Genomic DNA, 27,587 nt, shown 5'->3' with positions numbered 1-27,587 from the left:
ATTTCTCAGTAGACATCAGTGCTTGTGGGCAGTGGTTGAGAGCCCTTTTTCTCACCACAACATATCCTTAACGTATTGGAGTAAGCTAGAATATCAATACAATCCATTTTTCTGACATGCACACATTTCAAGGGAGTGTTTATAACAACTCTTCCTCATACTCTGGCCAGGGGAACACCTATTGTCCCACGTTCGTCATCACTGCTCTGTGTAGCTTTCAAGTGATTAAGTGCTACAGCTGAACTTTGCTCTGCAGTATCACTGCTGACTCACACAAACACACAAACTCGTCTATCGATCATGAAACAATTACACACACTGCTTAAAAGGAAAACAGGCGTGGGAAATAGTGAGCTGATGTGGTGTCACACCCTTTAAAGCAGAAGTTTATTGAACAGAGGTTGTGCAACAGACATTTGAGGTACATGATATGAGTTATAGTGGAGGGGGGGCAACTCAAAGGGAAATCTGCACCATTGAAACTTCCAGATATCAGAGTATTTATGGTCGGACAGGACAGGTGTAGCTCGGTCCATTATTATGTGGAAGTTACAATGGTGCGCACACACAATATTTCAGACCAAAACTTGTCTTTCTTACATACAGAATCCATATTTACTGACATTCAGAGTGATCGTGGTTGTATAAAGCAAGAACTGTACTTTGGCCATCATAGGAATGCTGTTTTTTTTCCCCTCTCTCACACGCAACAAGTCAGACGTAGCACCAACATGAACAAAAATGAACATGCTTGAACTATCTACGGAATAATCACCCCCGAAGACATGTTGTCATGCCCCCCCTTCACTATAGGTTAAGTCCAAGTGGAAACCTTGCATATGTCCTGTTTCCCATCGCACTGAGCAAGTTGTTTCCCCACTAAAACAGTGGGAATCATTCACAAAAATGTTAATCTGTTGTTGCTTTTTCTCCTCCGCCTGCCACTGTATTCTATCTCCTCCGTTCCAGGCTACCTAACTGCAGAGGTATAGGCAATGGATTTGTTTGTGTTTTATTTTGTCCAGTAATCCTGAGGTATAGGAAATACCACTGATGCAGAATGTGACTGAAGAAGGAGAGCAAAATAGATTAAAAAAAGGGGAAAGGAGACATGCTATCTAAGCAAACTGTCAAACTGTACAAAGAACATTTCCAGTCGAATACTCATTTCATGTTCTTCTATCACCATCTACTTCGTTTTTTTTTTCTGAATGTATCTCTTAAGCAGTAAAATAATTATATTATAATACAAATGTTTATAAAATAGCAGCACACTCAAGTGACACATCACAACTAGGTAATGTTATTTTTTTGTATAAATGAAACAAATTCATAGCTTTTAGCAGCGCAAAAAGACAACAATAACTCAATAAAAATATTGACACTTTTTTCTTGATGTCTTCACACCTCCTCCTCTGTCCTCTCTTCACTTTGGAATACAGTATCTCTAAATCTTAGAAAAACCCCTTTTGTGGGTCTGGTCACCCCATAAAATATATCAAACACAAATTGAAAAAAGGTGGTCTCAATATATAACACATGCAACAATAAATTGCAGGAAAGAAAATCACAACCATTACGTTTGGGAGAGAGCTTACATCAGGCAAACAGAGGCAAAACGAAGAGGTCATATCAAATATTCTGATGGGGATTTTTTGGCAAATGTGTCATTAAATTGCCAAGTTTTACTGAAAAAACATCACTTTAACATTAGATCCCCACATTTTTCTTCAGTCTGACAAACATACACTCAGCAAAGTCACATACCATCATGAAAAAACTCAAGCATTAAGTCAAAGACACCTTGCTGTGGCAAAGCCGTGTGTCCCATTACAACAAAATAAAAGAAAAATCATCTGTTTTCGTGCTGATGTCTGTTTGGCTGATGAGCCCCCTTGCCAATGATTCGAAGCAGCAAAGCTCACAGGGGACAGATGTGTTCACTGACAGACAATCGGCCTGAGGCCAGCACCATAGAAAACTGACCAACCACTGCAACACACATCAGTTAAGGTGGTTTTTCAAAACAAAGGCTCTGCTCTGACATAGAAATGCAAACCTCATTGCCCTCTGAAGAGCGTGTGCAAATATTGGATGTTACGACCACCCTCTCTTGTAGCTCATCGCCCCGTGTGACTATCTGTGGCTGTGATGCAGATAAATATGAAGAAAAAAATTCAAGTAAAAACAAATATTTCATCTCTTGACAATGTAAAATAAAATCAAACAGAACCCATGGATCAGTGAACTCTGTGTGTGTAGGCGCTTTCGCATTCAAATTGGTGTTTTGTTCAAATTCTCGGAAAATATCACACTCCCCATCAACTTGCACTTTGCTTGAATAGGAATGTTTTTGTTTGTTTTGTTAGTTTTTTGTTTTATCGGAATGTCCTCTCGTCGCAAGTTGCAGAAAGCCTTCTTAATTTGATTCTTGCTTGACAAGGGTATGTCTGACGATTGGGAAACCAGCCCTACAAAGTAAACCAAAGAAAAGGCTAACAAGGAATAAAAGAACACATCCATTCACCTCCAATCACCACCCAATGCATTTCATTTTTACTTATCTCCTGGGGAGCATGTTCTCAAAGTGCTTTGCCATTGAAATCATATAGGGGAGCTGAAAAACAACCCTATGTGGGACTCCAGATGCATTGACAGTATATTATCATCCTGTACTCTTCTAACCCCCCCATCCCCAAGAAAAGTTCATCCTCACATGATCTGGCAGCGTACAGTACTTAGTTCCTCATTTCATTTCCATGCAAATGGAAACCACAAACGTTTTTGTTCACTTAGCTGTGTCGTTGTAGACATCCATAATGAAAAAATGACTGTTGATTCCATCCAAATATGCAGATATCAAAGTTTCATCGTGAGGCCTTTGGGCACCTTTTGTTTGTTATCATCTTCCAGCCACGGGCTGTAAATCCTCCACACAGCAGCGTGCTCCTGCACCACCAAAATCCTCCCTGTCTTATCATTCTTTGCTGTGCACTCACAGTTCCACAATGACTTCTTAGTTGTAAACTGTTCCTCTCTTTCTAACTCTTCTCACACCACACCCCGTTCCCTCCCTGCTAATTAACACAGAGGAGTCTAACGTCCTCCAGCATTACTTTCTTCAAGACATCGTCCTCTCCTGTTTGTACATGTGGGAGGTCATTACTACTCCATCCAGACTCAAAGCAGCCTTTCACAATTAAAGACACATCATATTGTAACAATGTGAAAGAGAATGAAGTATCTGTAATTTTTCATTTACAGAATGGCAGTAATAAACAATCACCTCACATGACCTCTGAGTCTATCGCGACACACCTCAGGAAAAAAATGCTCTTAGAAAGATAAGGGGCTCTAAGTGAAAGTCCCTTCACTTATGTCCTCTTTTGCTAAATCTTTTTCTGTCTCACTCATAGTGCATGCACATGAGTTCATTGTTGGCCAACAACGAACAATGATACATTGTTAATGCTTGATGGCAGTGATATCGCATAGATGCCCTAATATGCTGATGGACAAAGTGTGTGTAACCTTCGCTCGCTCTATTGCCTTTTAACATTAAGTCTACGACTGCCTCACACCATAGAAAGCACACTGCTAATATAGATACAGGATCACATGTAGCATTCACACTGCACACACTGCACACACACACACACACACACACACACACACAGGCATGCATGCATACTCACAAACACACACACACACACACACACACACACACATGCAGACTGCATCAACACACTGACACACTTACAAGCAGCCTGACAAAAGGAGCTTATTGATCTCTACTACTGAGTTCCAAAATATGTCCAATAATAATATTAATAATTATAATTACTAATACTACTAATAATTATTATCATCCCGTCTCTTCCCTGGATTTGGGACCTACCAGCTTTTAGCATAATGTTCTCACGGCTTCCGTCTGTCTGTTTCATTTGATGCTCGAGGAGCTCTTGTTCTCTTTTATACCAGCCACGAATGTAATAGTGATAATACTCATACTAAACAAAACAGAAAGAAAAAAATCCTTAAGCCCCACTGTGTTCCCATGTATGCACTTTCTGAACGGTTTCCAAAACTTCTACCATAACAGCCTCATTATCAAGCTATGGTTAAAATATAACTTAAAGATCATACTATACAATCAAAGGCAGAATGCAAATATGATTGGCTTCCCTTCTGTATATCCAAGGCACAACAGAGCTTCATCTTGTATCAAATTTGTTGCTTTTAGACTAGAACATCATAGAAAATCTATTTTGTGGGCAGGTGTTTTTTTTTTTTTCAAACTTGAAGAACAGAAAATCTACAAAAAAAACTAGCAAGCATTGTTCTTTTTCTTTTAAAGGGCTTGTGTTTTTGACATTTTTGTTCTTTTGTTCTTTTTTTCTGCTTTTAAGAAAATTGAGGGTTTTTTTCATGATGCTTTTTTGTTGTTGTTGTTGTTGTAAATCCTGTGCAATGACGTCCTCTGGTGGTTCACAAGTTGATATCGCGGACGTCTGTTGGGGTGGCGGATTGATCCAGCTCATCCAGGCCTTTCCCGCTGGTGCCTCTTTGTGTCTGCTGCTGCTGCTGCTGCTGCCGCCCCTCACGCAGGCTGCTCACCAACACACGCTCAATCTGCTCCTGGCACTCTTTGAGAACATCCTGCAATGCAAAACAAGAGAGAAGGAAAACTGTAAAAACACATACATTTTAATCTGCTATCAGGGGGCAGGAAGTTCCTCTCATCAAATCATGTCAGTTTAATTTTCTGGAAGTTTTTAACATAGTAGAAGATTGATCACCCTTTTTTTGCCTTGTTTGACACTTGAAAATTCTGAAAACATGAATTATCTCATTACATTTGCTGAAGTTCGTCACTCAAAGAAAGTAAGACATTATAGTTTTATATGAGAACAAATAACTTTTTGATCAGCTACAACAATGTTGCAACAACAGGTATTGTTTTTAACCTCGTGAGTTTCTGTATCATAATGGCTAAATGTGGTTCTGGTGAAACCAACTGTAACAGACACTACCACAGAAGCCGTTTTCAGTACTTTGCAAGGTGTTTGCTGTCTGTCTGTGGACATGGCAGTCACGAAACTTTGTAGGTGTGTAGTTTAGATCAAAATAAATTTTAAAAAGAGCATAGGATGTAGGGGAGTAAAAACAGGGAAGAGGCCATTGGTCCCCTAACTTTTCACTCGGGCCGACATTAGTTTAAAAGGAGCAGTCTGTAAGATTTGGGGTATTTATCAGCATCTAGCGGTGAGGATTGCAGATTACAACCAGCTGAAACTTCTCGTGGTTAGAATTCCTTTAGTATTTATTGTTTAGGAAGTTTTTACCAGGAGCTGAACTATGTACAGAGGTCTCCTCCTCTCCAAAACAAACAGACCTGGTAAAAATACAGAATAAAGCAGTTTAACATTAACAAAAAAAGCCCTGTGTTTTTCTGACATTCTCGTTGTGGAGGGTCTGCGAACTATGGCGAATAAATGGCCCTATTTAGAGCACATGTTTTATTTCTCCATTCTGGGCTTCGATAGCAACATGGTGGTGAAACATGGAGATCTCCACAAACAAGGAAAAGCCTCCTGTGTTAATTTAAATGTCTCATTCTAAATTTACGAAAACACAGCAATTCTTATTTTTCAGGTGATTATACACAGAAGAAAATGTACTTATTATATTAAATTTCTGCCAATATATCCCCCTAAATCCTACACACTAGACCTACAAGTCACTGATTACTGGATAGTGTCTGGAGTGATCCCATCGCAAGATAGTCTTTAGTAAAAAAAAAGAATTTGTCTGATTTAAGATTTTACACCAGGGTAAGTTCTGAAGCAACACGTCTTTTAGCACAGAGGCCTAAGCAAATATTCTCACATATATTGTCAACACGAGAGTCGAACAGTCATTCATCTGCTCAGTATTTAATGAAACTAAGTCTTCCAGCTGCCTTTCATCATGTGGTTCAGTCCCAGTCAATAGATATATGGTATTACAGTTGCTCAGTGGGGAAACTGGTCCCTGCAACTATCATCACGAGCAACAAGAGAAACCTGAAAATTATAGCCATTTCATGAGAAACAAGGGCCCCTGGTGTGGCAGCAAAGGGGCCCCTGGGCAGCGTAGGCCAGGGGTTTTAAATGACCACCGACTTTCTATCTGCTCCAGCTACTGCCAAGGCTGAGCCCAGACACGGACCAGACCCAAGCATTACAACAGCCCACCAGGGCTGTGAACTGAGCACCACCCCTATAGTGCTCATGTGCACGCACACACATATGTGCCTCCCCGTACATGCACACCACTGCCTCCCCCATCCAACCACCCACCTATCCCACCACCTCCACCATTCCCAAACACACACAAAACCCAAACAGAAGTAGCCTTGACAACGGCGGGCTGAAAACACAGGTAGTACTAAAGCTATGTTAATTACATCCACCTCCTGTGGGAACACAAAGGTGGTGCTTTTTTAACGAGAGCCAGTCTGTGTGCCTGCCTGCCTGCCTGCGGGGGATCCATCCGAGACCTGGCCGGCTCGCCTTTCACCATCAAAGGCCGCCGCGGCAATCTGAGAATCCACCTGGGAGAGCAGCCTCTCAACAGCGCTGAGCCCTCATATCCTTCCCTGATGGAGGGTTGACGGAGGGGACAGCACAGCGCAGAAAGAGAGAACAACTGATTAGGGAGTGGGAGATGTGGGGGAGGGTAAAAAGAGAGAGTGGTGCTAAATAGGTTGTTAGTAAGAGCATAAGAAAAAGGTCAAACCATGTCTGTGTGAGAAACTGGGAGACCAAAAGATATCAGAAGTAGGAGCAGACTGCTGCAACAGGAAAAACTAATTTCAAAGTTTCTCTCTGAAAGAGTGTCAACACTGCTCTCTGGTGGTGAAATACTATAACACAACTGCAGCAGAGTTGCCTGCTTTGGGCTACACACACACACACACTCACACACATGCCTGCATGACCCCCTGCCTCAAAGCACCAGGCGTCTGTGGGAAACATGACTGAGAGCGCCCCACGGCCGGAGGGATGGGTGAAAGTGTACCGCTTGTGGAGCGGGGGGAAACATTCTTTAGAAATTTACAGCTAATTTAAACCTGATGGGCCACAGTTTGAGCCCGTATTACAGCTTCTGGTGCTGCTGGGCCTTGATGAAATGAGAACTGAGGCCTCACTCACATCAGAATCGCTCTTCGGGAGCTGCACATGGGTGAGTGACAAAAGGTCATAATGTCAAAGGTCAAACAGTGAGACACATTGCAGGGTGAGACATACCATGTTGTCGACGGGAAACTACAAGAGGTTTTGACGCTGACACAACTTTCAAGACTGGTGATTTGTTGATATTTTAGACAAGTGTACAGTGTTATGGAGGATTTCTTTGCAAGCAGAATTTAAAAGAAGTCCAAGGAGTCTATTACATTACACCACCACTGACAAAATGACTCAGCCTACAGGGATTTTGCTGATATCTGAAGTCTGCATGAAGTAATTCCAATCTTGACATCCCTTTTATTTGAGTTCTCCAGCATTGACCCTAGCTCAAGAGAGTTTTTTGGGTCATAATCCATGAAAAATGATTTGATGTTGAGGATGTTGGACTGATCTGGGCAGGGTGCCTTTGGGAGAACACTTTCCCTCGGCAATGGGTCTGACGTGGAGGAAACCCGACCAGCGTCGGTCCCTTAATCTCCTCCAGAGGCCGGCCACTAACATGGGCGTGTGTATGCTCGCACACACAAAATCTTCCCACCAACATGTGTCCCATTGGTCATAAAATCTCTATTCCTGTGAGAAAATTAAGTAAAGCGAAGAACATGTAAAGGAACTGCCTGTGTTTTACCGCAAGAATGCACGCCTTTACTTCTTAAAAGACATTCTCCCCCCCGTCTCTGCTGCTCTTTAGAGCAGCAGTTCGGATCCTATGCCAAGCCCCATGGGCTTTATTCGAGAAACTTTAATGACTTCAATGTGTGACTACTGGAAACACCAATACTGTTTTCAGAGAGGCTCTAGGTACTTGGATACTGAGGGGGCCAACAACACTGAATAAGTTGGCCATGGGAGGTAGCACTATACTGAAGCATCTTATTTTGCAGCCTCAACCCGGAAAACACATAACCACCTCAGATCCTCCCTAGCTGTTACTGCCCTCCATCGGCCCCACCCCAAACATACATCATTCTGCAACAATCTGTCTTTCTGACAAATCAAGGCATGCACATTATCCCTGGGCGGCCTTTGTGACACTGGCGGTAGGGGGGAAGTCGTGCAGACAGACAAAACCAAAAGGAAGAAATGTGTGAAGCCGTGGAATGTGTTTTAACTGCTGACTGTACCACACAAGACAGTGTTAGCTACTCTGGGAGGACTTGGTGGTCAGACAGCTGAAACAAACACACAGGCAGACACACACTACAGATCTCAGGGAATCTTAAAACAAAATATCCAGAGGCTGACACTGGAAATAAGGAGTCACCGCATGACTTCAATTTCCACAAGTTACAATAGAAAATGTGACCTTTCTCTTTCTTTAGCTTGCATGCCGAAACACCACAAGCAGTGACGCCACAGGCTGTGTTAATAGAGATAATCTTTCTTGATAAATGCATCTTTGTTGCAAGCACTGGCTCCAACACACACTGCTGTTGAATTCCTCTCCCAGAAAAATCATATTTCAATTTCACATCCATCCATCGTCCATTTCTGGCCACAAGGGAAACCAGAGTGATCAAAAAAAGAGGAATGAAAACTGGAAAAAGTGTTTCCGGTGTCTTAGTGTGTGACCCTGACTGAAAAAAAGATGAATGAAAGACTGAGAGAAATCGAGTCCAAACGATAAAATCTAGGAAGTAGTGGTCTTTAACTCGTGCACTTCTCTAACCTCTATTTCCTGTTTTCACATTCAAGAATAAAGAGAAGCTCTTCACACTTGCCCTTCATGTTCCAACTATTTGTCTAAATTTTATGTTGCAGCATATATTGCAGCTTTCTTTTATCCCTAGAGATGACCTGATGGTTTCGGGGAGACACAATTGATCAACACTTTCTCACATTTCATATTTTCTCTCTGCACATTATGGTTTGGCTCACAGGCACACAGTCTCGTCCACTGTCCCTAACAGCGTGCCCCTCTTGGCCACACCAGGTGTATGCGGGACGACACACATTCTTCCAGCAGCCCCAGATGGTGACTTGGCCCTATCACATTTCCACTGGAAAACCACAGCTTCTGGATACCACAGATGCCAGCAGAGTGCCAGGGGGGTGGCGTTGGCCATGATGCTGTTGGCAACAGCAGCTGCAGAGGTTGGCGAAACTTGCTTTGCCTTCATATTTTGCCTGGCTCTTCAGCCGGCTAGCTACAGGACGCAGCTCTACCATCTTGCCGAGCCTCTACACTGCCTGCCAAAACCAAATACAGTGTGTGTACACATTTAGACTCAGGTTTGTACCACCACCCTGATGACTGCAGTTGAAACTGAGCTTGAGGTGACCCTTGGGTATTGAATTGACGTATAAAGTGGTTGAGCTTTTGGGAAAAGAAGGTAGGGTGAGTGTTAAAATGACACGGTCAATGATCTCCATTTCCTCTTTTTTTGTGTGTTAAAAGTCTGCTCAGTCACTGAAAAACTGTAAATAGCACTAAAGCCACTAAAGGCTGTGTTTTATATGTTGTATAAGAAGTGGTGCACAAGTCTGATGTAAGGTCTTAAGTAACTTTATAAACCAAAGTATACTCTATGTTTAGTTTTGCGCAGCTTCTCAGCAGTTTATACTAAAGCCTCTCATATATGTTGAATTAGGAAGGGTGCCCTCTGCTTTGCCTCCTGTGTTTACTGCAAGCCATGGCCTGTCTAAATCGAGGAATGTGAGGAGTTGATCATAGAGACACAGAGCGACTTAATTCCCTCAAGTCTAAGACCTCGCAGCCTAAACACACTGAGGCCCTGTGCTGCTGAGGTCAGCTATTTGTTTTTCCTCAGCTGCTGAGCGAGACTTCACACAGCTCGCACCAGAGGGAGCCATGCTTTCCAGCAGGGCTGCATTATGGAACATAGGAGGAGACGAGAGAGGGCTGATTGTCGCGAGGGAGGCATGACACCCCCCCTTCAGTGTCTTTTCACACTTCAACAGCTTTCTTCCACCTCCTCCTCCTACTTTGCCTCCTTTTGGGACAGAACATACCAGAGCTGAGGCTCAGGATCTGTGTCACACCCTTTGATCTGCTCCCTGTGCACTGAGCACACATGAACTAAAAATGTTCATGTTTGAGTCATTACTAACTAAAAGCCCTTTTCATCATGTTTGGTATTAGGAGTAACTCTGCCAAAGCAGTGGCCTCAGACCTGGAGCTGGTCCCTGGGCACTGCGCTGAGGCTGCCCAATGCTCCTGAATAGTTATAATGGGTCAAATATAGAAGACTAATTCCCCCAAAAGGACTAATAAATAATAACTTCAATTAACTTATCACCTCTCAGCCTCTCCCCTCTGTGGCTATGCCCACCTACTCAGCCTGACAGTGAGCTACAGGGAGCTGAAGCCCTCTCCCATCCGCATGATGAAAACCAGGCATCTCACAGTCAGTAGAAGCCCTGCCTGTGTTTGGACTCAACTCACCCACCACCGCAACATTCACTGTACCCAGACAGCAACACAACGGCCTGGCCAGCATTCCTGTCAGCGACAGAGCAAACTGTATATGCTCTCAACCTGGCTCGATTTAGAGGATTCTTTATGTGAGGGGGCCCTGAGCAGCTTGACCGGATTGATGGAGAGGAAAACCTGCAACATGCCACCACTCACTTTGGTTAAGTGTATGCCACACAAGACTGCAAAAAAACCTGATGCACTTTACTTCAGGATTGCTTTTAATGAAGACATTCTCAGTTGGATGTTTGTTTTTATTTCTTTCGTCTTATGACAAATATTGGCAGTAAAAAAAAAACCCCAAAATGGGTTTATGGAAAGCCAAATCCCAGTGAAGAAGCCAAATCTGAGTGTGACATTTCAACATTTCAACTTCTGTCTGTTGCAAACACACAACTTCAACAAACATGTGGCATTTCTTAACTTCTGACATGAATAACAGGCATATTTTCCCTCAGAAATTGCAAGTCTGGTAGAGAAAAGCACCCTGACTGCTTGTTAACAGTAACTGATTGTAAAACTGTGTGTTTCTGTGGAAATAAGATGAGTTAATTGTGGCATTTCACTGGAGATGTCAACTAAGCGAAGAGATGAAAAGCTTCAAATGATGGCAGCAGCTGATTCAGCTTTGAATCATAGACTTATTGCAAAAGATGTACTAGTGAACCTTACTGACTTTGGCACAGATACCAATATTTACTCCCCCAATTTTAATTGTTACTCATGAAAACATCCCCCGAAATTTCCCAGACACACATATCAAGCTCTTAGCTACAACCTGACTAACCAGACCAAACTGGAGTTCAGTGTTTTAATTCAGTTCTAGGGGGAAAAAAACGAACAACATATATAATCAAGCTGCAATGAATGTGGACATGATAGAGGAGTAGAAAACAAACTCACCACTTCTGTGTTTGTGATTTTGGCCAGCAGGTCTGTCAGGCTGTCGCCCCACTGTGACTGGTCAGCTGAATCCAGCTGCAGGCCGCAGATTGCTGCCCCCACACTTCCTGTGGCAATCATGGAGGGAGGGTACATGGCGAATCTGAAATCTGTCAGAGGAAGAAACACTAATTGAGTTGAATGTGCCTCCAGTGCTATTAGTTTGTAAATGACACGAAGAGGTGTTTATTGTTGCGTTAAGCAAGGAGCTAAACTCTTTAGTCCAGTGGATAAATGGTGAAAAACAGTTGATTAACACTGGATTCTTTATTCACCTGGTGCAGTTTCTAAATTGCACTTTTCAATGCATATGCTCCACAAAAAGGGTACAGATACGTCCCTCCCAGAGACAATATGATTTGGTAATCTAGCAGTCAGCTAATAAATAATCCTTCTATTGCACCAGGTCTGAACGCAGCGCTCACTAATGACCAGGGGCCTGGATAATGAGGGTTCACTTGGCTTGTAAAGGAGCTGAAAAGCAACCACCCTCACCCGCTCCCCCACCCTGGTCCCCCTTTCCCCAGCCCGGCCCCTTTTCTTCCATCTCCTGAGTAAATCGTGTGCTCGCTGAAAAAAGCCCCATAGCGCTTGGAAAGGGAGGAATAAAGAGGCTCAGTGCCTCTGCCAATGCTCACTGCTGTAGGTCCTTTTTCCACGTGTGGTCACAGGCGTGCGTCTCAAAGACCAATAACCTTGTTAGCTCCCCTCACTGTCATTCATAATGCAAATGAGACAGCTTGTGAACGGGCCAGAAGCCCGAAAAGGCAAGGCAACTGGCATACAGGGAGAGAGAGAGCGAGGGAGACAGACAGGGAGAGAGAGAGTTTTTTTCTTCGCAAACACACACACACACACACACACACACACACACACACACACACACACACACACACACAAACACACAAACACACACACACTCGCTCCTTTCTCTATTCTCTCTTTATGTCTTGCTCAACTTCTACCTTTCTTTTTGGACAACACATGGCCTGCTTAGATGGGGCCAGTGAATGGCACACATGCCCCAGTCTTTGTTGCTACAACAGGCAGCGGTTTGCATTGGCGGCCCTCCTATCTTTTAGCATATTAATAGAGTGGCGGGCCTGCGAGAGGGAAGGCAGAAGAGTGTGACGCCATTGTCCAGAGTCATCACCTCATTTCACCCAATTGAGAGACACAGCATCCATCCCCTCTCTGCTGATACCAATTCAGAGAGACAGGCCGGACAAAGAGTGTGGCTGGACAGGGGGGGACAGGGGGTCGACGGGGGGAGGAAGATGAAGAAGGAGGGATGGACGGAATGGCGACACGGAGAAAAGGAGGAAAGGTGGTGTTGGGAGAGGAGAGGGGGTAGACAAGTCGGTGCACATCACTCTCAAGTCTGTGTCCAGACTCTTGTGAGGTTTTGGAAGAAGAAAAGAGTCGCCCTCCAGTGACCCTCACCTCCTGCCTCCCATCCACCCCCCCGCCCCACAAGTATTCCTCTGTTCCTGGGCCACCTATGGGCTGGAGGAGTGGGCAGTGGGGGCATAGAAACAGCCTGCACATTAACATATTGCCATATTCAATTGCAAAGCAAACTGCGTGCGATGGCCATGAAGGAGATTTTTCTTCCTTCTTTTTTTTTTTTATCTGGAATCAAAGAGGTAGTCCCTTTGATAGCTGTAAAGGCAGCCCCTCACTGCCTTTTTAACATGCACAGCCAGGCGCTTTCTCATCTTGTGGGCTCAGTGTTGACAAATAAATGAACTTATTATACACCCCTGTGTTAGCCGCTGGGCCTCTGCCAAGGGGCGATTTATTAAAGGCTACCTCGAGCCAAGAGGAAAGAGCACACAAAGCCCCTCAGCATTACATCACTGCTGTAAGAGCGCAACTTTCTATAGAGGGGTAAAAGGACAAAGGCATACATGGATTTACTGTACGTGTGTAGTGAGCGCAGCCTGACAGGCAAGGAGGCAGACACCTCAGAGACGAAGGCGAGGAACAATACACTGATGCCTGCATGCTTAAAGATGCATACACACACGCACACACACACACACACACACACACACACACACACACACACGCACACACGCACACACGCACAGACATAGGTTTGTGTGGGAGCTGAGTGGCGGACAGTGGGCAGCAAGCTGATTTTTCGCACTCAAGACAAGACAGGTCTGTAGCAGAACAAGGACGCGCGCGTGCAGCCGATGCAGGCTGACACTCCGGCCTGGTGGCTGCTGCATGTGAGGGGGGGGCTAAGAATGGCCGTATTTTAGGAGGCCCTCATTGATATTCATGTTGAGGATAAACAGTGTATGTAGCTGAGTGGGGACGCCTGCGATGGAAAGCTCCCTGTGAGCAGCGGCTGGCTGGCCTGGTCTGCACGCCTCTCACCTCCTTCAATGGCCCTTTCTCCTCCCTGTGCCCCCTCATCTCCATTCCTCCGTGTTCCTACCCCCTGAAACTTCATCCCCAAGCCTCTGGTCACACAGTCTGCTGCCCTACATGGCCCACTCCTCTTGGGTGGCTGCAATGCACAGTTTGCACATTAAACTTGTAAATTAATTAAAGTTGGAAAGTTGAACAACAGCCAAAAGAAGAAAGAAAAAAAACCCTCCCCTTCTCACCCTCTCTTTCCAGCGCTATAAATCAGGGTCTTGTATTCCATACATGTAGCGCTTATTGACCTTGTTTATTAAAGGAGTAGCATTACGAGGACCCCGGGCCTGTTGACTGATTAAGGCCAAAAACAAACATCATTTTGGGATTGGCATGACAGTATGTTTCACCGCTAATGCAACATGGCCTGGTAGTCAAAACAAGGTCTGTGGAGAGCTACTCAGACGGTACACCTAGTGAGGCTCTGTGAGACAAACAACAACAACTACCCAACTGGGCTTGAGGAGCTCCTCCACATCTAACAAGGGGAGAAATCACTGATTAAGAAACAATAACTTGATACTGCTATCTGTCATATTCCATTACCTCTTGTTCCAGACTGTCACTCTGGAGACAAACAGAAAACAAAACTTGGGAGAGTCTGAGTCATGCACCCTGCTCAAACAGTGATTCCCACTCATTTGCCAGAAGACAGAATTCCTCCTTAATTGCAGCATCCTGTGACAGCGCTCCTCTTCAGCCGTGCACTATCATCTTCACTGTCACAGCTGCAGCCTTGAGGCGCTGGCAATGTCAGCGATGAGGAGCATACAGATTTTGATCAGATCAAAGTTGGGATGCGAGGAGAGTTCACATTTCTCCACATTGGAAGAGCATGAATCTGTAACTGTATTTGTGCCTGTGGCTTAAATATTCACAAATTTTCTCTCTTTCTCTCTTTGTATCTGATATGATTTGGTCAAGATTAGAGACGTAGCTGAAGTAATAAAGCTTCAGCAAATCAGAAAAAAAGTTGGAGGAAGAGAAAGACTGAGAGATACTCTGGTGTCCTGACAAAAATGTCCAGGTCAAACCAGCTGCCACTAAAATTTAATTTACTTCAAATCACAAATATTAGTCTTTGTGGTTAGCGTGACCTCCAAGGTAAACATGTAAGCTTAGAAACATTTTGATTTCTAAATCCTTCTGGTGGGATAATTGCAGCCTCCAAAGCAAAAATCTCTGTCTTTGTGTTTCTGTTGTGACTCAGCTGGCCACGGTATTTACAGTGTGGTGCTGATTACACCAGCGAGGTGAGTGGGGGGAACTCAGGACATGCCACTCGATGATTCATTCTGTGTGTCACATTTTTAGGCGCATACTGTCAGGAAGCTCCCTCCTGCTCCATGTGTCGACGGTGCGGCCGGACCGGATATGATTCCTCACATCACAGGAGCATGTGGAGAGATGATAATTTGTTGGAGGAGGTAGCTAATTTGTTAGGGTTCTGAGTCATCAGACATGAAGGGAGGTTTTTATGTAAACAAACACCAGTAAAGACCATTTCATTGACCACATCTGAGATGAATCATTCATCTCTAGAATGCGGCGCTGAGCCTGGAGGGGATTCTCCGTGCAGCAGCAGCCACTTGGAAAGGAAGCTACAAGAAGCATTCCTGCTTCTGACCAGTGAGACTTTGCAGCTTAGATGAAAAGAGGACTTGTGAATCATCTGACAATATTAGACTGGTCACTGTTGCATAAAAATTGGCAGATTTACCTACAGTGGATCTCTTCCTCTACAGAAAAAAACTCAAGAAAATGAAGCCCACAGTTTGGTGTAGGATACAGACAAATCAGGCTCTGACGACAGCTTTGGATAGATTTGCTGATCGTCTGTGCACATCTGCGTTATTGAAAAAATAAAATACAGCAGAGAAAGTGTATATAAACACATCCTCCAACTTTCTTTAGGGTAAGAAGCTGTTTAACAAACTAAACTTCTGCAGCGTGCAGACCAACATGTATGAAACTGGGGCTTTGGGGTCCTCCATCAGCATCAAACACTTTCCCTGCATTCTGGTTCATTTTTATGCATCAATTTTTGGCTTTTTTTGCGTCGATGCAAGGAGGAAGTATCTTTCTTTTCTTATCTTCTTCTTCCTGTTCTTCTTTTTCCTCTTCAAAAAGTCCTCAGCTACTTTCATGTTTTGAAAGTGGGGGCGGCAGTAGTGCAGTCTCTGGGTACTTAGCTTGGGAACCACAGGGTCGCTGGTTCAAGTCCCCGTACGGACCTAATATGGAGTGTGCACTGGCAGCCAAGGATCTGTCACTCCTGGGCACTGCTGGAGCACCTTTGAGCAAGGCACCAAATGCCAAAATTGCTCCACAGGGGTCATACTGTGGTTGTGCTATGACCCCTCCTGAACGTGTGTGTTTGGTGCGTGTAAAAGGAGGAATATGCAAAGAGATCAATTTCAATGGCCTTGTTTGAAGTTGTGTAAATTGCCTTGTGATGACTAACAAACATATATAAGATCATTTTTTTTACCATAGTTGTAGCAAAGCTGCACCTTTGATACAAATGCGCAGGTTCTGTCATAGTTGAATCAAAGGTGCAGCTTTGCTACAACTATGGTAAAAAGGGATGTTATACAAGAGGAAATGTGAACCCATGCAGCAAAGCTTAACTTCTCTCGTGTTTGTTAGCTAGTGAATCATTAGTTTGTCTCTAACCAGTTAATCATCAAGTTACTTCACACAGTCCAAAGACACTTTAACACGCTAGAAAAATAGTCATCAAATACTATTCTGAGATAAGAGAGCGAGTATACTCAGTGACTTAAATCGCTCGTTATTTACATCCCAACTTGTAGCAAAATCTTCATTGTGTCCTCTGGGACAATTGACTCTCTCTTGGACAGCAGTGTTGGCCCTGATCCAGAATTTTCTTTTGATCAACCTCTATGACTATTGTCACCATTCCATGCATACCATTACAGAGAGGGCTATTGGAGTTGGTATTAAAAAAAATTGGCCATAATCCCTGCCAACATGGCAAGAAGACGGAGCTCAATAACCGCAGCAGACAGGTTGGGGTGCATCTGTCTGCCCCATGCACCCCGTCCATTCTCCCACTTTACCTCAATTGAATAAGAATAGAAGAGGAAACTCGGAGTGCTTGGTGTCTGTGTGGAGGAATGGAGGTTCATAATCTCCCTTAATGAGCTTGTTTCTGGGCTATTATCCGGCAGCCTGCCTCAGGGAAACGCTGGTGTTTCCTATCAAGTGGCCCCGCAGTGCTGACCCTCGCATGGCTCTGCATATGAAATGTAAGGGCCAAGCCTTTTGTCTCCTTTCTCCCAGCCTCTAGCTGAGCTCCTGAGCCATTTGCATAGTCCTGAATGGACCAGCCAATGTTATTAATTAATACAGAGCCAGCCTGCGCCACCTGACAAAATCCCACCGAGTGGCCCGAACGGAACTGTTTCATCAAAAGAGAGGAGCCATTAGGAATGAGAGGCCTTATTCTCCACTTCTCCTCTTCTCGCTCTTGTTCCCTTGAAAACAGAGAGCCTTGGTTTTATGCATGTTTTCTTTTTCAGTATAGGGGCAGCAGTGGTGGGAGTAGTGGTTGGCGGTGGGCTGAATGAGACTGTATGAAATAGGAAGGCCACAGGTGACCCGTTGTCAGCTGTCTTGCAAATGTAAATCCTCCTGAGAGATCTCCTCCTTCTGCTGCGTCTTCACCTTCTCAGCTCCGCTCAGACTACGTCTGAAGGAGGATTCTCATCAGATAACCCAAAGATTTACGGCTGGGAACGTTCCACAAATGGGGTTTCGGATTCCCAGAGATCTTCAGATGCACCAAATTGTTGACTCACTCGCACTCGCTCTTTCTCCGTCTTGCCCTTGCTCTCTGTTTGCCTGGATACAAGTCTGCGGAGAGCATGCACAGATAAACGGCCTGTTGCTAATCCAGAGCTATCTCCAGAAAGTCTCTCTCCTAAAACACAATGTCAGGAGGACGACTCCGGGAGGCTCGTAAATTTATTTCCACTGCCTCATTGAAGCAATTAAGGACAAAGTGCATGCTGAGTCTTTCACAATGTTGCTTTGGGAATAGGTCCGATCACTGACACACTGTCATTCCACACATTAATCCGCTGGCAAAAAACAAGGGGTGAAAGAAGGAGAGGAAGAGAGTAAGAGAGAGTGAAGCAAATGGAGATGCAGAGAAAGTGAGGAAACGGGCGTTTCTTCTCCAAAAACTTTGCAAAACATGAACTTTTGTTGCAAACAATTTTCCCACCCTACCATATCCATTGCACAATCGGTGCAGGGGATTCCATCACTTTATGTTGTAAATACCTGTCACCTCCCTTGTATCTATTCATCTAACTATACACACACTCCTCTGAATGATGTCAGCACAGGGAGCTGTTTCCCATGAGGGGGTGTAGTTAGCATTCCTGTTTGAGGCCTGCAGAAAAGGAAGCTGGTGGTGGTGGTGGGGGTCAACCAGAAAGTGAGAAACAAAGGAGTGCCAAACAGCTTCACTGTGGGTGAATTGTGCAATTTAAAGATAATTTAAGATAAATCCTTGAGGGTGTTTATGACACCTAAAAGTGCTACTTTCCTATGTCTAGCCATGCCTCTTTTGTAGCTTTCAATAAAGATTTTGAGGTGACGCAAACAGGAGAAACCTGCCCTACGGAGAATCTCAACATGGGAAAGCTATCATGTCCTCCAGCTGTAGGGTGGGGAGGCGTGAGAAGTTAGGGGGGAGAGAAATAGGGAAGGAAGGCGGCAGGGGAAAGAGATATGAAAACATGACATGCCTTAGAATTGGCAGTGCAAAAACAATACACTCCTCTGGCTTTCCCAAACTCCCCTGCTCCCTCCTGCATCTTCTCTGTCTCTTCAGATCATGTCAAAGGCTCCCTGTCCCTCCCACAACTCGTTGGATGTTTGATCTTGAGAGAACAATTCCACCTCAAGAGCAGATAGACAATGGCCTGCCTGCCTCCACCCCTGTCCATTCCTCTTCTCGACCCTGTGCGACATGGGAATGCCCCTCAATCGGGCTAAAACCGCTTTGAAGTGTTACTGGATTCTCAGGAAGTCACTGATATGCCTCTAAAACATGACCACATACCAGCCTGGGAGAAGACAAATGATGGATGTCAGACCTAAGAGTCTAATGCTGAAATGTCTTCCATGACACATGCTTTTCTTCTGCAGAATACTTTCCCATTGGAGGCAATGCATCTCACTTAAGTCACGGCGGGCCGGGACTGGCCCACAGCACACCTCTGAACAGAGCTGTTACCGCATGTTATTGAGAGAGGAGGGCTTTGATACGGCGCTGGAAGAAGAATGTGCAGATAAAGACATTTTGCAACACGAGAAAGTGTGTTGATGCAAGATCCGCTTGGTTTGACTTGGCAGCTTATCCACGATCGCTGTCACTTGCAACACCAGAAAGAAATTTTTAAAAAAAAGATAGGATATTGAGATGATGTCGCACTGTGCATGGTCATCTCTTAGATAAGTTTTTGCAATTTATTAGTCCTTGAATTATACAGGACACTAAATTTGTGCAACATGGGCTGCTATTGTGTCCTACCTGTGGCACAGAGGGCGATGAAGGTCTGGACATGTTTGCGTATAAGTGCCAGCTTATCCTCGGGCAGTGGCAGCCTCCTCACAATGTGCTCGATGAAGTCGTTCGGCGTTACTGCTGCCAAGTTCCACTTCAACTTCCCCAACACCACCAGTTCCCATTCCTGGAAAGAGAGACAGAGAGACATAACCCATATTGAGAAAGACTGAGAAAGTCAGTGTGACACAAAGTACAACCACATATACTGTAGCAGTTTAGACTGCAATTAAAGCCAGTTACACTGCAGCCTATAGTGAGTGACTGCCCCTCTGTGAACCCCGCCGGCCCCGTACATTAAAGTGTGGAGGTTAAGCATTATTGTTATTACATTAGTCTCTGCTTGACCGGGCCTGGGACAAAGAAACACCAGCACAGCGCCACCAACCCAGGTGACCTCACAACACTGTCTCCCTCCCCGTCTGTCTGTCTGGCATCTGGGGACTTTCCTAAAGAGGCCCACCAGAGGCTCTACTGTGTTGTGTGAGTGTATGTGTGTGTGCGTGCGCGCGTGTGTGCAGAGAGAAATTGGATAGGAAGGCTATGCTTGTCGAGCAGCACCAGCAATAAATCTGTGTTATGTTATAAAGTTAAATAGTGTTTCATTATTTCATCTTATCTCATTGCATTTATCATTTAAACGATTTAAACTCTTCGTTATCTGTTGCAACAGGTAATGGGGTTATTTTTCTTTATTGCATTTTGCAGCCAATTCTGTTGGAGTCCTTTGGTTCTTCTCAATAAATTCACCCTTTCAGCTGACATTATTAATCATATGAACTATTTTAAGTGCCAAATATAGTTAAAGACCTCACAGGAAACATAAAACTTTGGCAGTGTTTAACGTAAAAAGCTTTGAACACCTTTCTGTATCATCAGAATTAACTTCTCTGTACTTTATGTTAATGTGGATCTCTTGGGAATATGTTTCGCACGCTGTTCGGGCTTAGAGTATCTGTAATCTGTGTGTGGGTTGGTGGGGACACTAGGTGTGGTGTTCTCTTCTCTTAGGGTGTATTGTTACTTTCACTTCCTAGAAAAGGAGGTGATTAACGGAAGAGTTTGTGACTAATTTGGGAAAAAATTTTGTGGTTTGGTTCCGGATTGCAGCCTTGTGACCGGGACCATGGATGCTCCTCATTTTCCTTTTCAGTAAAAAAGAGAGAGAGCACATGGAGCCGGTCATGAGACAATTCAACATGGCTGCCACTTACTCTGCTACCAGCTGCAATTTTCTAATCAAAATGCTCTTTAGATCTCCTTGATGTGACGGACATGGATAGCAGAAAGGAAAGGCTATTTAAAAAACAAACAAAACAAACAACAGCAACACAACAACCAAACAAAAAAAGAGGATTTTGTTTCTTCCCACAGTTACTCAAGTGGGAGGAAATGAGAAAATAAAAGCACCTCTGGCTAAAAGGTTAAAGGTATCACCCTCTGCCTGCTTAGAGATCCAATTATTTGATCATATGCAAATTATAGGGCCCAGCCGTGTTGATCGCTTGCAACATGGCTGCCTCCTGCCCTTCAAAAAGCCTCTTCCATCAGTGCCACTGAACAAGATTCAAGTCTACAGCAAAGGCTATGACAAACCTTGCAACACAGACTCTGTGCTGACAGAGTGGCAGGCAGGCAGGCACCCACTTCCTTCTGCTACTGCCTTCCTCTGGTCACACCTTCTTTGTAACATTGCGGTTCCCTTTACAAGAAACTGTTACCAAAGAGAAGGACAAAAAAACGATCACATGCCCGAGCAGCTGATCTCTGTTTCCTGTATCTGCATGTCAGCCAAAATACTGCCTTATACAGAAACAGTGAGAAGAGGAAACCAGCAAACCAGTTCAAGGACTGAGGGCTTTGTCCTCAGACTGAACATGAAGGTAGGATGCTTTCTTGTAAAGTGCAGCATGACGTATTGTTTTACATGAGTCCACTGGCGCAGCAGTTTTTAAAGTCTTAATGAACATTCTGTTTACTTTTCATGTGGACCATCATAAATAAATCTGACACAATATTCCCACGCAGGAAATACATTCAATAAAATAAAATGACCAGGAACCGACAACAGCTCACGAGGAACTTAAATATCCTGCAGCAATCAGCTCGCGAGTGGAGCCGCCAGTCAGGCAGCGAGGCAGGCCTACAAACATCAGCCACGTCTGAATCATAATATGTGGCCTCTTTCACAACATGGGTGGGATTGGCTGTTGTTTACTGAGGAATGTTTATGTAGCACCACAGAGCAGTGGGGAAACACTTATCTGATGTGAAACTGAGTTAATTAATTGGTTTCTCGCTGGTGAAGGCAGCTGATATAATCAAGCCAAAGAGGCCTAATCAAATATAGCACACAGAGGATTTTTTTCACTCCCTGCATCATCACTTATATATATCAGAGTGACTGTGAGCTACATTTCATCCTTAAAAAATGTACAAGGATCAGAAATAGCGCAGCATGACATAATATCAGAAATGTGTGCATCCATGGTTATTTTTGGATGGAAGCTGAACTGTAAAAGGCAAACTTGAATTTCTCTGTGTCTCTCCCTCTCTAGCTGACAGGAACAGAGTCAGAACTTTGGCTGGAGTTCAAGTTGACCTCGTTGCTCTGTGCAAATATCTGCCACTAGATGGCGATGGAGACCACTGCACAGGCTGGATGGATACTGTAAAGCCCAGAGGGTCTTGTACAGTAAAGAGAGCCATTGTGAAACAATTCGGCTGTGAAGCTTTTTTTTTTTTTTTGTTGCTTTTCATGCACCTTTGATGATGGCGCCATCCAATGTGGAGGTTGGATGTATGAAATGAGAACAACCCTGGTATTAAGTGTAGATGGATGGATTAACAAATTTTAAGTGAATTACTATCTTGAAACAACTTCAATAAAACCCAAAGCAAACATGATACAGAAACACATATAGAATGAGGCTGTGTCTGGCTTTAACCAGCTGATGATGACATGAACCCTCAGAGGTGTCACCGTGAATTTTTTTTAGTGAAATGTGTTAAACCAACTGTTGCTTACCAGCAGCTCTTGAGGTCTGATGGAGTTATCTGTGTAGATGCAAAGCTTCTCTGCGGTTAATGGACGAGTCTCTTTCAATTTGGATGCAAGAAACATGCACACTGCTCCCAGCAGCTGCAAGTTACACTTTTTGGTGGGTACCACGGCTAAAAATCTGTCTAAGTAGTTCATGGCCAAGGGAAAAACTTCTTCCTCGCACTTCTGCTCCTCACAAACCTGAATAAAAGAGACAGCAGACAAAGCAGCAATGTTCAGCATTTGGGATCAGTAACCCGCCCTGTACAGACCTGACGTTTTTTTCTTCCCAGCTCTTGTGAATGTATATAAAACTTTTATGATAAAACGAAACAAAAGTGTAATCACATAAAGAGCACATATAAATTCAATGACACACATAGTTGGGGCCCGGCCAAGAATTTGCGCCCAGCCCCAATCGGTTGCGACATCATAAATTAATTCGAAATAGATTATTTTACAAAGAATGAAATAAGTGTCGGATATATACTGTCAATAGGGTCGCATTCCTGCAGTTCATTCACTAAGAAATGAATTCAAGTCACAATCAGCCGAGCCAAAAAACCACCCCGACAGCGCAGCACACGGAAACAGTTTTTTTTCATTCGTCATATTTTCATAAAATAATTAAAAATATAAATAAATTGTCTAGAGCGATTTTCTTCGCACCATAATGTTCAGGAGGGTCTTCCGTATCAGACCCGACAATTCATATCCAAATATATACGCGATCTATACCAATAAAACGTCAAAATAAAAGGAGAGTAGCAAGAGGTTGGTCTGATGTGCGTCACCGGCGACCCGATATATTTATTTCAAAAATTAATAAAAAATCCCCACTGGGTCGGATCCTGATAATAATTACATGAAAATAAAGCTAAAGGGCTCGAGTTTGTTTACAAATGGGTGTTGACGAGAAATATTTGACGTGGTGTTAAAAATCGAACATAATTCCAGAGAGAGGCATTGCGACGGGGGGAAGACCGACAGAACAGATAAGGCCCTCGCCCCTTCCGACATTTAAAATAGATACTTTAAGTGTTTGCAATGCTTTTTCACATCATTCCTATATTGAGCGGACACAAAAGACCCTCCTCTGTCATTGCTGATGGGTTTTAACCGCTGTTATTGCGTTTATGGCACTGTAAAGTCCTCTTAAAAAGCACAAGCGCTCCTGTAAAAAACCAACATGGCGATAGAGGAGCGCAGGGCAGCATTGCATCGGGGAGTGCATACGTGTGCATGGAAATATTCAGGCTATCTAAAATAATAACATTAAAGAATCAACGGGCAGCTCGTGCAGACAACACGCGAGGCATATCGGAGAAATCCTCCGGTGTCACCGATATCACACATTCACAAACACAGTGTTCGTGAGCGTACTTTAAAAATGGTAAGAAATGACAGAAAGCGACGCATTTGGTTAATATGAGGAATAAGCAGTCGGAACTGAGAACCAGAAGTCTTATCTACTGTCCAAAAAATTGCAAACAGCGCTCAGTAAAGCAGTAACGAAGACACCGGGAGGCTTTAAAGTCGGAAATAATAAGACTTGTCAGCACTCGGTGTTTCGCTATACCTCCAACATCCAAGTCGCGACCATCCTCCTCATAAAGGGCTGAATATCTTTCTGGACGCCTTTGAAATAGGAATATTGGGGTAGAAACCTCTCCTCTATGGTCAGCAAGCTCTGCAGGACTCTGTCATCGCACAGGAGGTTCGGATCGGGACGAGCTCGTATGATGGTGTCCATTTCGAGGCAGAGCAGCTCCATGGTGCTGGTGCTTTCACTTAAAAAAAAAAAGTAGTATTTCTCTCTCGGAAGCGTAAAAACGGCGTTGCAGAACAAAAAAATGCAAAGGGATGGCAGGGAAAGTGTTTTAGAGGCATAAAAAGTGAGACTGCAGGGGCTCCGTAAGAGTAGTCCTGCCTCTCCTTGTTGAGAACTTTTTCCTCTCTCCCCACGGTGCGCCACTACTTTCATCCGCCTGGCCAGATCAGGCGCATTTCAAGCCTGCCCTGCGTGCGCCACTGACGCAATTCACTTCAAAACCTCTGTATAGACCAGAAGTGACATGCTGCACTCCAGTCTCGCTTTCTTATATCCTGCCACTTTCTGCAAACTTTAACATTTACAAAACTTTCCAAAAAGTAGATGCACAACAATCAAGTTTAACTTTACTGGTGCTGAATAAATCCACCCTAACTTGGATTTAAACAGATTTATCCACATTTACCGACAGTTATAGGCTGATGTTAGCAAATTCTATAAACTAATTGTGTTTATTTAAGTATGTGACTGGTGGATGTTTAATGAGAACATGATGCTTTCAGGTAAAAGAAGTGTGTTTCTGGATTGGAATAGATGTATTTCTTTATGTTTGTGCCCTGTGATCCTATTACAGAGGGTATACTGGCAGGGCAACCTAATTTTTTAAAAGATCATTTTGGGGGGATTTTCCCTTTTATAGTATAGGACAGTTGCAGATTGACAGGCAGTGGACGTCTTGTATGGCACTATTGTAACGCACACTTTCAGCATAAAAGCCATGAGAAATAACTTTACTAGGTAAAGTCCAGCAAGTTGTGAAATTATTTGGTTATTATTGTATTTGGATTAAAAAGGGAAGAAAAAACAACAACAAACAAACCCCCTGACTAATTCTGTTGCTTTCTTCTGAACTTTCTGCCAGCTTATTCAAATGGACTCAGTGAACCTCAGCGCGAAGCATGACGCATGTAGATACTGTGATACTGTAACACTGCGTGTTAACTTACAGCGGCGAGTGCGCGCGCACAGGCTCGCGCACATGACAACCCCCCCAACACACACACACACACACACACACACACGATATTTAATTCATAGCAGTCATAAACTGCTCGCGGTTTGAGATAGCTTTCTAGGAAATGTGAAGCAGCGTTGACTTTTTTTTTTTTTTTTTTGCATAATCTTCTGTTAAAGATAAAACAGAGATTAGAGTCACTGGTTTTGCTAAGCCCAAATATTATCAACAAACTTAACTTCTGTTATAAATTATTATTATTATTATTATTATTATTATTATTATTATTATTGCCTTGTTAAAGCTTGATAATTAAAAAAATAAATAAAACAAAACAAAACAAAACCAAAAAAAAAAAACAAGCAGGTGGAAACCAAGCTGAGAGTGTCATAGAGCAGATAATTAAAAAAAATGACTGCCAAATGATTTAGCCTCACATACAGTCACAAAGAGAATCTGCATGGGTAAATATGTTAATCCCCCTCCTATTCTTAGTCAACTTCAAAGAGTGAGTCTTTGAATGAAACGAGACTTTGGTGCATCAGGGCAGGACTGGGGACTGTAAAGTCCTCAGAGCTGTTAATTTCCATCCGAAGCTTGTTGGCTATATAGCAATGCTTGTGAGAAAAGTGGGGGAAATGTCTCTTTAAAGTTTTTTTTCCAGTCTAAGTTGTTTCCTCCTCCCTGTGTGTCTATTTGCATAGCCAATAGTTCCTCAGCGCTCGACCGAGGCTGTGCGATTGTTACTGGGCAGATTCTTCTATACTCTCTCTCTCTCTCTCTCTCTCTCTTTCTCTCTCCCTCCCTCCATACTTCTGGTCATCTGTCAGTCTCACCCATTAAAGGATGTCACTGCTGCTAAAATACGCACAAGACTGTCTTGATCCATCATCATGTGGAGCTGAAGTTGAAAAAGAGTTTGCGACTCAGTCTTTACATTCATTTAGTCTCATATGAAGTGTTTAAAAAACAGAAGAGGAGAGAAACTTTGCGACACATCTTCTCCAGTGCATCCTGGGTAATTGATGACTATTCTAAACACAAGTATTTTGAAACAAGAAAGAATGAGATAACTCAACAAAAGTTCCAATGATTAAAAAATAAAATAGAATTAAATGATGAAACTTTGACTTTAGTATGAGAAAAAAATCGAAATAATTTCATCCTTAAAGTCAGGTGCTTTCCGTCGGAAAACACACTCTATGCATTAAATTGTTTATTACATTTTCTACTTTCATGTTTCTATTTTGATGCACAGTGGGCTAAAAAATCATTTTGAATAATCCAACCTCAGAGATGTGCTATTTTGATCGGAGTTTTAAGAGGATAAACTGAATTAACCGTGGCTGAAACGCGGTGCTGCGGTAGAGAGGCAGGTGCTCCAAATCCTTCCTCCACATCCAGCAGCACCATCAGCTGCCTCCAACATAGTGGGATGCGCAATTACGCATCTCAGAGCCACCATCTCCAGCATTTCATCACAAGCTAATGTAAGGGTGACTTTTGTTACAAGCAGGTGAGTAATTTAAAACAAATAACCCAGATAAAAGAAAATGTATCTATAAAGTTTATTCAACATCATAATAAACAGAAAGCACCGTTTGTCCATAAGGACATACCGAATCATATAATCATGTTTCCTTTTTTTCAAAGCGAAAAAAAGGAGTCGAGATGAGTTAAACTCCATCTTTTTAAAATAGAAAATTTACAGTTTAATGGTGTTTTTTCATCATGTAAAATCTAAAAACAAGGCTGACAATATCTTTAAGACACCTTTCTAAAACAATATGAAATATGGCTCGTTCCCCATGATGAGACATTATAGTAAATTCACTTGTGAAGACATACTTCTGTATTAACACACTTATTAGTACGTTTGTTTTTCTGCAGCTCATGCAGCGGAACAGTGACGCCAGCGGCTCCTCTGAGACAGATGACAAGCAGCAGCAACAGCGCATTTTGTCCCCGGAAGCATTCAATTACCATACTACAATAAAATCGGAACACACCCCCACAGGTTAGAAACAAGCTCTGACACTATAGACTACATGTAAGTGTAAAGCGAAAAGGCAACAGTGAATAAAAAGTTACGTTTGAAAAGTTTGGTGAAGTT

General features: G+C 43.4%; 1 protein-coding gene across 2 annotated transcripts in view; it reads right to left on the bottom strand.

Annotated features, from left to right (window-relative positions):
* Positions 1-347: 347 nt before the first annotated feature.
* Positions 348-27,587, bottom strand: part of ccnd2a (cyclin D2, a) — a 166,782-nt gene continuing 139,542 nt past the window's right edge. The window contains exons 1-5 of one of the 2 annotated variants that reach the window (XM_088080116.1): positions 24,268-24,500; positions 22,674-22,889; positions 19,613-19,772; positions 11,572-11,720; positions 348-4,659 (exon numbers count right to left, since the gene is read on the bottom strand). In XM_088080116.1, the coding sequence (XP_087936242.1) occupies positions 4,489-4,659; positions 11,572-11,720; positions 19,613-19,772; positions 22,674-22,889; positions 24,268-24,462 (891 nt within the window). In that variant the 5' untranslated portion in view covers positions 24,463-24,500 and the 3' untranslated portion in view covers positions 348-4,488. Of the gene's footprint in view, positions 4,660-11,571; positions 11,721-19,612; positions 19,773-22,673; positions 22,890-24,267; positions 24,501-27,587 lie in introns of those variants that run through there. The other variant, XM_042495473.2, reaches the window with a different exon arrangement.

Source organism: Plectropomus leopardus, chromosome 7 (assembly GCF_026936395.1).
Source record: "Plectropomus leopardus strain MGB_pleo_1.0 chromosome 7, ASM2693639v1, whole genome shotgun sequence".
NCBI lineage: Eukaryota > Metazoa > Chordata > Actinopteri > Perciformes > Serranidae > Plectropomus > Plectropomus leopardus.
The sequence above is the reverse complement of the archived record's forward strand: the minus strand, read 5'-3'. Positions and strand labels throughout refer to the sequence as shown.